We start from the raw sequence: 12127 nt of genomic DNA on the forward strand, positions 1-12127 counted from the left end.
GTGTTCCATCACAGCAGTGAGATGTGTGACCTGTTGCCACAAGAAAAGGGCAACCAGTGAAGAACAAACACCATTGTACACTGCTTTGACCTTTTCCACATTGTTATGTAACAGCCTCATTTTAAAAATGGATAAAATGTTTTATACATTTGCAAACAGAAAAAAATAATAATTTAAAACTGTTTTTTGCTTTGTCATTATGGGGTATTGTGTGTAGATTGATGGGGGGGGAACAATTTAATCCATTTTAGAATAAGGCTGTAACGTAACAATGTGGAAAAAGTCAAGGGGTCTGAATACTTTCTGAATACACTGTAAATACAACCCATATTTATGTTAATTGATTTTTCCTCTAACTATTTGTACATCGTTACAACACTGTAAATAGCATTATATATATATATATATATCTTTAGAACCTTAGTGAGTAATGTTTACTGTTCATTTTTATTGTTTATTTAACTTTTATTTATGATCTACTTCACTTGCTCTGGCAATGTTAACATATGTTTCCCCACGCCAATAAAGCCCTTTGAACTGGACGGATGGACGGACACACAGTTAATTTCTATCGCAATACGGATCAACACGTCATGCCAATAAAAACGAATTGAAATCGAATTCAAGGAGAGCGAGAGAGACAGAAACAAGCTTTTGACAAAACACGTCATCACAGCGTCTTTGAACTTTGAAACCAGCAGAATGAAACAAGATCGTAAAACCGGAGAAATAAAACCTATAACCGGTCAGTAAATACACACCTTTCCATGAGCTTCTCTCTGTCCCAGTTAAAGTGACTCAGAAGGATTCTGGTGATTGTTGCCGGATTCTAAAATAAAAAAGGACACAGAGAGAAATAGTTTGGTTATTTATAGACCCAACAACTTACCTTATACAGTCCAACATAAGACCTACACATGGAAAACGGTCACTAACGTTTTGACTGTTGGTATTATGATAATGCTGTTAAGAGGCTAAGAGATACAACATTTAAAAAACTATTAAAATGTGAGCTGTAGCCTAGGACAGGTTTATAATGTTGTTGTTGTCACCATTAAAAACAACAACATTATAACATAGACGATAATGTGTGAGTGCCAGTCAAACCTCATCACTGATCATAACTACGGCATTGTGTTTTAATAGCAAGAGATTATCCTGGATTTTAAGAGTTATCCAGAAACGAGATGGGATGGTGCTGGACCTATCCCCCCTCAGGAGACTGAACAGATTTGGTCATGGGTCATCAGATTCTCAAAAAGGTTCTACAGCTGCACCATCGAGAGCGTCCTGACTGGTTGCATCACTGCCTGGTATGGCAACTGCTTGGCCTCCGACCGCAAGGCACTACAGAGCGTAGTGCTAACGGCCCAGTACATCACTGGGGCCAAGCTTCCTGCCATCCAGGACCTCTATACCAGGCGGTGTCAGAGGAAGGCCCTAAAAACTGTCAAAGACTCCAGTCACCCTAGTCACAGACTGTTCTCTCTGCTACCGCACGGCAAGCGGTACCAGAGCACCAAGTCTAGGTCCAAGAGGCTTCTTAACAGCTTCTACCCCCAAGCCATAAGACTCCTGAACATCTAGTCAAATGGCTACCCAGACTATTTGCATTGCCCCCCTTTACACCACTGCTACTCTCTGTTGATCATCTATGCATAGTCACTTTAACTCTACCTATATGTACATATTACCTCAATTAACCAGTGCCCCCGCACATTGGCTCTGTACCGGTACCCCTATATATAGTGCACTACTTTAGACCAGAGCCCTATGGCACCCTATTCCCTATATAGTGCACTACTTTAGACCGGAACCCTATAGAACCCTATTCCCTATATAGTGCACTACTTTAGACCAGAACCCTATAGAACCCTATTCCCTATATAGTGCACTACTTTAGACCAGAGCCCTATGGCACCCTATTCCCTATATAGTGCACTACTTTAGACCAGAGCCCTATGGCACTCTATTCCCTATATATAGTGCACTACTTTTGACCAGAGCCACTGTAAAGGGAATTAATTCTCATTTGGGACACAACCACTGTCACGCTGTCTCAACAATGTGCCAACCAAAACCACATTCATAAAAATAAAAAATAAATCTGATTTTTTTTTAATGTAAATCAGCAGCCAGCTTCTGATGTGGTGGTTTTTGCATTTCAGATGAAGTCAAGAGAATACAAGAGGTTTGATTGTAGTGTGATACCCTGGTGAATAAGGAAGTTAGCTTCTATCGTGTCATGGTGTTAAAAAAAGAACAATGGGGGGCCAGATCATCCACTGGTTGGCTAACTCTGGATCATTGCTTGTTCTACAGGCTATGGAAACATCTCATATAGGAAGACATGTAGGCAGGCAGCAGTTGGAGCGTGGGGAATTCCAAACCCGCTTGTGCTTGTGTAATCAAATTTGATTTGTCACATGCTTCGTAAATAGCAGGTGTAGACTAACAGTGAAATGCAGAGAGAAAGAGAGAGAAAAATAGACAATAACAAGGAATAAATACACAATGAGTAATGATAACTTGGCAATATACTGAACAGTACACAGGATACCAGTACCGAGTCCATGTGGGGGGGTACGAGGTAATTGTGGTAGACGTATATACAGTGCATTCAGGAAAGTATTCAGACCCCTTCACTTTTTGCAAATTTTGCTACATTACTGCCTTGTTCTAAAAAATTATTACAATTATTTATTTTCCACACCAATAATTGTATAATTTTTTAGAATAAGTAACAAAATGTGGAAAAAGTGAAGGGGTCTGAATACTTTCCGAATGCACTGTATGAACACAATACCCCATAAAGACAAAAGCAAAAACAGGTTTTTAGAATTTTTTGCAAATGTATTAGAAAATAAAAACACAATTACCTTATTTACATAAGTATTCAGACCCTTTGCTATGAAACTCAAAATTCCACAAATGTACTTTTAACAAGGCACACCTGTTAAATGAAATGCATTCCAGGTGACTACCTCGTGAAGCTGGTTGAGATAATGCTAAGAGTGTGCAAAGCTGTCATCAAGGCAAAGGGTGGCTACTTTGAAGAATCTCAAATATATTTTGATTTCTTTAACACTTTGGTTACTTCAAAATGTCTTCACTATTATTCTACAATGTAGAAAATAGTAAAAATAAAGAAAAACCCTTGAATGAGGTGGTGTCCAAACGTTTGACTAGTACTGTATATCTACCTCGTACCCCAGCACATGGACTCGGTACTGGTACCCTGTGTATATAGCCAAGTTATCATTACTCATTGTGTGTTTATTATTAAGTGTTTAACTTTTCTATTTTCTTTCTCTCTGCGTTGTTGGGAAGGCCCCGTAACTAAACATTTCACTGTTAGTCAACACCCGTTGTTTACCAAGCATGTGACAAAATAACATTTGATTTGAGACTAGACCTACATTCTGTACAGCTGAGTTCCTCCTTTTGGATTCATGCACAAGGCTTAGCTTAGAATTTACCTCCAACGTTGACAATTTAAAGATATTAAATTGTCAAAAATTCGATTTAAATTCTTAGCTACACCAGGCTGTGCCGATACATACAGAACACTTAGTTCTACCAATTCAAGGCGCTAGTTAGGGTGTCCGACTGTTAATCCCTCTTTAGACCAGAGGGACTGGATCATGGTGGAAACTGTGTTGTTGTTATTACTCAGGCTGTGATGAAACTGACTAGGGGCAGTGGGGGCACGGCCAGCTGAACACATCCCAATGGGGGGCAGTGGGGGCACGGCCAGCTGAACACATCCCAATGGGGGGCAGTGGGGGCACGGCCAGCTGAACACATCCCAATGGGGGGCAGTGGGGGCACGGCCAGCCGAACACATCCCAATGGGGGGCAGTGGGGGCACGGCCAGCCGAGCACATCCCAATGGGGGGCAGTGGGGGCACGGCCAGCTGAACACATCCCAATGGGGGGCAGTGGGGGCACGGCCAGCTGAGCACATCCCAATGGGGGGCAGTGGGGGCACGGCCAGCTGAACACATCCCAATGGGGGGCAGCGGGGGCACGGCCAGCTGAACACATCCCAATGGGGGGCAGTGGGGGCACGGCCAGCTGAACACATCCCAATGGGGGGCAGCGGGGGCACGGCCAGCTGAACACATCCCAATGGGGGGCAGCGGGGGCACGGCCAGCTGAACACATCCCAATGGGCAGTTTTATGAAATTATATTAATGCTGAGGGGGGGGGGGGGGGGGGGAGATAATAGGCTACCCTGGCAGATACTTTGATCACAGAAGGGCTGTTTGGGAGGCACATAACTAGCTAGCTAACGTTTACAGCAATGTGTCATGATTAATTGATGTTCTAGCTAACGTTAACTAGTACGGACATTTGAAAGAGACATCTAGCTAATCACCTAGCCTAGTTAACGTTAGCTAATCACCTTGAACTTACCTAGTTAACGTTAGCTAATCACCTAGCCTAGTTAACATCTAGCTAATCACCTAGCCTAGTTAACATCTAGCTAATCACCTAGCCTAGTTAACATCTAGCTAATCACCTAGCCTAGTTAACATCTAGCTAATCACCTAGCCTAGTTAACATCTAGCTAATCACCTAGCCTAGTTAACATCTAGCTAATCACCTAGCCTAGTTAACATCTAGCTAATCACCTAGCCTAGTTAACATCTAGCTAATCACCTAGCCTAGTTAACATCTAGCTAATCACCTAGCCTAGTTAACATCTAGCTAATCACCTAGCCTAGTTAACATCTAGCTAATCACCTAGCCTAGTTAACATCTAGCTAATCACCTAGCCTAGTTAACATCTAGCTAATCACCTAGCCTAGTTAACATCTAGCTAATCACCTAGCCTAGTTAACATCTAGCTAATCACCTAGCCAATCACCTAGCCTAGTTAACATCTAGCTAATCACCTAGCCTAGTTAACGTTAGCTAATCAACTTGAACTTACCTAGCTAACGTTAATTAGCTTCCGGATGCGAGTTAGCTTAGCTAGCTACCTGACTTAGCTACCTGACTTAGTTACCTACAAGCCAGATAGGCGAAACAACTTTAGTCGATAACATGCAACAACAAAAAAAACAACAAAAAATGCTAGCAAAAACACATTTGTCTTCAGTTAGCTTTACTAGTTATCTAAAATGATTCGTAGGATTTGGCTAGCTAACAGCGGCGTAGTGGCCTGTCAACTTCCCACCGTCCCCGGTGTTTCCTGCCCCGGACAACGCCTCACCTGGATGACCTCGTTGACCTCTCTGATACACTCCACCATATGCTGAAGTATCTGTTCGGCAGTCAACACTTCGAAACGGTAGTCCTCTTCCTCTTGTCCGGTCCCATGACCGCTACCCCCTAAGGTTTCTAACCCTTCGTCCCGTTCCCCTCCAGCCTCGGCGGGATCGACCAGTTCCACCTCGTCGTCTCCTAGCTCCAGGGTGTCGTCGTCGTCTCCCGGTTCCTCTGCGCCGCTATCTTCGCTACATTCGTCCTCGTCGAAATCATAGTTATATCCTTCGTCTGAGTCCATTATTATCGGTTGTTGATATCGAGATGTGTTTACAAGTCGATGTTTGTTTTTTTTGGAATATGGTTAGGTTGTTTTGTTTGTTGTTGTTGTTATGGAATGTGGATCAAAAAACAACCCAACCAACAAAATAAAACCGGTCGGTCTTGGTAAAAAATAATGTTTTCAGTTGTAGCGAAAATAACAACAAATGTCGCCGCTAGATGAACCACACAAAGAGACGCGGCGTCATGACGCGCGTCAGTGGATGACTAGGGAGGAAAAAACGGATCAAAACACAGTCGTGGTTAGAAGGGATACAACTTTTTTTGTGGTCAAATTAACGTAAAAAAGTTGATTCTTTTGCTTTTTTTTTTTTAGCTAAACCCTAACTCTTTTTTTTGTTCTCTTCCTAACCTGAACCTAATTCTCCTAACCGTAACCTAATTCTCCTAACCGTAACCTAATTCTCCTAACCGTAACCTAATTCTCCTAACCTGCTGCGTAAGTTATCTACAAACCTGCTACGAAACGTCAAATACGCTAATGGTGATCCATAATGAATTACAAAATCCATTCATTTATTATAAAGACAAATCTGACGTTAATTTGACAAAAGTTGGAACCCTTCTAGCTATGAGCTAAAAAATATGCTTACAATGTTTTGTAATTTATTATCCGTGTTTTAAATAAAGTCAATTAAAATAATATTTTGGGGTATATTGAGTGTAGCGCAATGTTTATTTATTTATTTATTTATTTGTAAGTCACTACGGAAGTTGTAGAGCGCAGTTACATTTTGCTTAAAAGCGTTTTAAAACTCCGTGGTTAAACTAGTAAGAAATAGATGTAATTGTTGTAAAAAAAACAAAAAACAGAATGTGCTTCATTTACTATCATCCTAAATTAAAATATTGAATTATTTTGTCACACTTATTTTATATTATGCCAATTTCCCCAATGTGGACAGTTTGTGGTACTGCATTTCCACCGCAGAATTACACATCCTTTTTTTTTCTTCAGATTGGTGACGTTCATGTAAAAGTTTACAGTCATCACGAATACAGTACATCGATTGATTTAAACAGATTCATATATTTGTCTTGGTACTATAGGCGCCTGTCCGTCTCAGGACTTAAAACGTCTCTGCATAAAAGTCGATGATGGCAAACAAATACACGGGTTTGACAGTCATGCTATCACTAAAATAAAAGCCAACCTCTGTCATTATGTAGAAATATCTGGTGAGGTGATGATTCGTTTAAGTTAAATAAAATGTTAAAAATCAGCCACTCAGAATCTACATCCGACATTCTACAATTCAGATAACTGTCTTCAACAGATTGTCTTGTAACCAGTGATTTGTTAAATAGTGTTTATTTAAACAGCGCAGACACACCAAACGTTTGGCCCCTGTGCTATTTATTTTAACATGTTATAGTTGGACATGATTAACACATTTTCTTTTTGTTACACTTAGCGACATATGCTATTTTTCTGGGTGGGTGGTTTTGGGGGAGAGCAGTGTGTTTTTATTTCCTGGTTTACATTCACTCTTTTGCAGGTTTTATTATAGAATTTCTTCCATATAGTCACATGTCCTCATTTGCTTGCATGCTCCTATCCCTATCAAGGTGTTTTGGCATTTCCCTTATGCACTGTGTTTCAGTGTGTTAACTTTTTACTTTATACCACAGGTCAGTGCCAGTGTAACGGACTCTCCACCATTCATAGTGACAATGGTGGATCGGTTGTCCAGCTCTGCAATAGGCTAACTAGCAATCATACCACACGTAAAAAAAAGGTTAAAAGCTGCATACATTTTCTATATGAATCGACAAGAACAAATAGGAATAGCTGATATGCAGTGGAGAGGCATCATGAAAGAACAGTGAAGACATGAGACACAGCTAAAACTGTACACTGCTGCTACTCGCTGTTTATTATCTATCCATAGTCACTTCACCCCTACATACATGTACAAATTACCTCTAACCTGTAGCCCCACACATTGACTCTGTACCGGTACCCCCTGTATATAGCCTCCACATTGACTCTGTACCGGTACACCCTGTATATAGCCTCTACATTGACTCTGTACCGGTACCCCCTGTATATAGCCTCCACATTGACTCTGTACCGGTACCACACTGTATATAGCCTCCACACTGACTCTGTACCGGTACCCCCTGTATATAGCCTCCACATTGACTCTGTACCGGTACCACCTGTATATAGCCTCCACATTGACTCTGTACCAGTACCCCCCTGTATATAGCCTCCATATTGACTCTGTACCGGTACCCCCCTGTATATAGCCTCCACATTGACTCTGTACCGGTACCCCCTGTATATAGCCTCCATATTGACTCTGTACCGGTACCCCCTGTATATAGCCTCCACATTGACTCTGTACCGGTACCCCCTGTATATAGCCTCCATATTGACTCTGTACCGGTACCCCCTGTATATAGCCTCCACATTGACTCTGTACCGGTACCCCCTGTATATAGCCTCTACATTGACTCTGTATCGGTACCCCCTGTATATAGCCTCCACATTGACTCTGTACCGGTACCCCCTGTATATAGCCTCCACATTGACTCTGTACCGGTACCCCCTGTACATTGACTCTGTACCGTAATACCCTGTATATAGCCTCCACATTGACTCTGTATCGGTATCAAATCAAATCAAATCAAATTTATTTATATAGCCCTTCGTACATCAGCTGAAATCTCAAAGTGCTGTACAGAAACCCAGCCTAAAACCCCAAACAGCAAGCAATGCATGTGAAAGAAGCACGGTGGCTGGGAAAAACTCCCTAGGAAAAACTCCTGAGAAAGGCCAAAAACCTAGGAAGAAACCTAGAGAGGAACCAGGCTATGAGGGGTGGCCAGTCCTCTTCTGGCTGTGCCGGGTGGATATTATAACAGAACATGGTCAAGATGTTAAAATGTTCGTAAATGACCAGCATGGTCAAATAATAATAATCATAGTAATTGTCGAGGGTGCAACAAGCACGTCCGGTGAACAGGTCAGGGTTCCGTAGCCGCAGGCAGAACAGTTGAAACTGGAGCAGCAGCATGGCCAGGTGGACTGGGGACAGCAAGGAGTCATCATGCCAGGTAGTCCTAGGGCTCAGGTCCTCCGAGAGAAAGAAAGAAAGAGAGAAAGAGAGAATTAGAGAGAGCATATTTACATTCACACAGGACACTGGATAAGACAAGAGAATACTCCAGATGTAACAGACTGACCCTAGCCCCCCGACACATAAACTACTGCAGCATAAATACTGGAGGCTGAGACAGGAGGGATCAGAAGACACTGTGGCCCCATCCGATGATACCCCCGGACAGGGCCAAACAGGCAGGATATAACCCCACCCACTTTGCCAAAGCACAGCCCCCACACCACTAGAGGGATATCTACAACCACCAACTTACCGTCCGAAGACAAGGCCGAGTATAGCCCACAAAGATGTCCGCCACGGCACAACCCAAAGGGGGGGGCGCCAACCCAGACAGGAAGACCACGTCAGTGGCTCAACCTAATCAAGTGACGCACCCCTCCCATGGACGGCATGGAAGAACACCAGTAAGTCAGTGACTCAGCCCCTGTAAAAGGGTTAGAGGCAGAGAATCCCAGTGGAAAGATGGGAACCGGCAAGGCAGAGACAGCAAGGGCGGTTCGTTGCTCCAGCCTTTCCGTTCACCTTCACACTCCTGGGCCAGACTATACTTAATCATAGGACCTACTGAAGAGATAAGTCTTCAGTAAAGACTTAAAGGTTGAGACTGAGTCTGCGTCTCTCACATGGGTAGGCAGACCATTCCATAAAAATGGAGCTCTATAGGAGAAAGCCCTACCTCCAGCCGTTTGCTTAGAAATTCTAGGGACAATTAGGAGGCCTGCGTCTTGTGACCGTAGCGTACGTGTAGTTATGTACGGCAGGACCAAATCGGAAAGATAGGTAGGAGCAAGCCCATGTAATGCTTTGTAGGTTAGCAGTAAAACCTTGAAATCAGCCCTTGCCTTAACAGGAAGCCAGTGTAGGGAGGCTAGCACTGGAGTAATATGATCAAATTTTTTGGTTCTAGTCAGGATTCTAGCAGCCGTATTTAGCACTAACTGAAGTTTGTTTAGTGCTTTATCCGGGTAGCCGGAAAGTAGAGCATTGCAGTAGTCGAGCCTAGAAGTAACAAAAGCATGGATTAATTTTTCTGCGTCATTTTTGGACAGAAAGTTTCTGATTTTTGCAATGTTACGTAGATGGAAAAAAGCTGTCCTTGAAACAGTCTTGATATGTTCTTCAAAAGAGAGATCAGGGTCCAGAGTAACGCCGAGGTCCTTCACAGTTTTATTTGAGACGACTGTACAACCATCCAGATTAATTGTCAGATTCAACAGAAGATCTCTTTGTTTCTTGGGACCTAGGACAAGCATCTCTGTTTTGTCCGAGTTTAAAAGTAGAAAATAGAAAATGTGCAGCCATCCACTTCCTTATGTCTGAAACACAGGCTTCTAGCGAGGGTACCCCCTGTATATAGCCTCCACATTGACTCTGTACCGGTACCCCCTGTATATAGCCACCACATTGACTCTGTACTGGTACCCCCTGTATATAGCCTCCACATTGACTCTGTACCGGTACCCCTGTATATAGCCTCCACATTGACTCTGTACCGGTACCCCTTGTATATAGCCTCCATATTGACTCTGTACCGGTACCCCATGTATATAGCCTCCACATTGACTCTGTACCGGTACCCCCTGTATATAGCCTCTACGTTGACTCTGTACCAGTACCCCCTGTATATAGCCTCCACATTGACTCTGTACGGTACCCCCTGTATATAGCCTCCACATTGACTCTGTACCGGTACCCCCTGTATATAGCCTCCACATTGACTCTGTACCGGTACCCCCTGTATATAGCCTCCACATTGACTCTGTACCGGTACCCCCTGTATATAGCCTCCACATTGACTCTGTACCGGTACCCCTTTTATATAGCCTCCACATTGACTCTGTACCGGTACCCCCTGTATATAGCCTCCACATTGACTCTGTACCGTAATACCCTGTATATAGTCTCCACATTGACTCTGTACCTGTACCCCCCGTATATAGCCTCCACATTGACTCTGTACCGGTACCCCCTGTATATAGCCTCCACATTGACTCTGTACCGGTACCCCCTGTATATAGCCTCCACATTGACTCTGTACCGGTACCCCCTGTATATAGCCTCCACATTGACTCTGTACCGGTACCCCCTGTATATAGCCTCTACATTGACTCTGTACTGGTACCCCCTGTATATAGCCTCCACATTGACTCTGTACCGGTACCCCCTGTATATAGCCTCCACATTGACTCTGTACCGGTACCCCCTGTATATAGCCTCCACATTGACTCTGTACCGGTACCCCCTGTATATAGCCTCGCTATTTTATTATGTTACTTTTTATAATTTTTTACTTTCGTTTATTTGGTAAATATTTTGTTAACCAACAATGCAGTTCAAGAAGAGTTAAGGGGCTTGTGAAGTCAGCATTTCACAGTAAGGTCTACACTTGTTGTATTCGGCGCGCATGTGACAAAAAAGTTTGATTTAATTTGAAACATCTCCCCTATTGATCTTGTTTAGGGACAATACAATTATTCCACTGAATGTGCTGTCTGTTGCAGATCATCATTGTCCCAAGTCGTCCTATAATAACGTGTGCTCTCATATTCTCCCAGCAGGCCCAGTTATTCAGAAAAGTTTAACACTCTGACTCCTCTCCAATCAGAGTGACTATTCCTCAAGCACCTAGAAAACGCAAAAAATTATATATTTATAATTTAACTTTTAAAATGTATTACCTTTTATGTGTGGCATAAACACAACCAGTCACAATGTTTTCATCTGATTAGACTATTTCAACAGTCTCCTGTAGGTGTACACATGTTCATCCAAAATACACTACATACAAAAGTATGTGGACACCCCTTCAAATGAGGGTTTATAAAATCAAGCACACAGCCATGCAATCTCCATAGACCAAAATTGGCAGAAGAATGGCCTTACTGAAGAGCTCAGTGACTTTCAACGTGGTACCGTCATAGGATGCCACTTCACAAACCAAGCCTCCAGTATTTATGCTGCAGTAGTTTATGTGTCGGGGGGCTAGGGTCAGTCTGTCACATCTGGAGTATTTCTCTTGTCTTATCCGGTGTCCTGAGTGAATTTACGTATGCTCTCTCTAATTCTCTCTTTCTCTCTTTCTTTCTCTCTCTCGGAGAACCTGAGCCCTAGGACCATGCCTCAGGACTACCTGACGTGATGACTCCCAGCTGCCCCCAGTCCACCTAGTTGTGCTGCTGCTCCAGTATCAACTGTTCTGCCTGCGGCTATGGAACCCTGACCTGTTCACCGGACGTGCTACCTGTCCCAGACCTGCTGTTTTCAACTCTCTAGAGACAGCAGGAGCGGTAGAGATACTCTGAATGCTCGGCTATGAAAAGCCAACTGACATTTACTCCTGAGGTGCTGACCTGTTGTACCCTCTACAACCACTGTGATTATTATTATTTAACCCTGCTGGTCATCTATGAACGTTTTAACATCTTGGCCATGTTCTGTTATA

General features: G+C 43.1%; 1 protein-coding gene across 2 annotated transcripts in view; it reads right to left on the minus strand.

The window, feature by feature from the left end:
* The window catches only part of arih1 (ariadne ubiquitin-conjugating enzyme E2 binding protein homolog 1 (Drosophila)), a 28515-nt gene extending 22741 nt beyond the window's left edge, over positions 1-5774 (minus strand). Inside the window, exons 1-2 of one of the 2 annotated variants that reach the window (XM_029751965.1) lie at positions 5223-5774; positions 762-829 (exon numbers count right to left, since the gene is read on the minus strand). In XM_029751965.1, coding sequence (XP_029607825.1) covers positions 762-829; positions 5223-5516 — 362 coding nt within the window. In that variant the 5' untranslated portion in view covers positions 5517-5774. The remainder of the gene's footprint in view (positions 1-761; positions 830-5222) is intronic. The other variant, XM_029751966.1, reaches the window with a different exon arrangement.
* Between the last annotated feature and the right edge of the window lie 6353 nt (positions 5775-12127).

The sequence above is a fragment of the Salmo trutta genome, chromosome 4 (assembly GCF_901001165.1).
Source record: "Salmo trutta chromosome 4, fSalTru1.1, whole genome shotgun sequence".
Lineage (NCBI taxonomy): Eukaryota > Metazoa > Chordata > Actinopteri > Salmoniformes > Salmonidae > Salmo > Salmo trutta.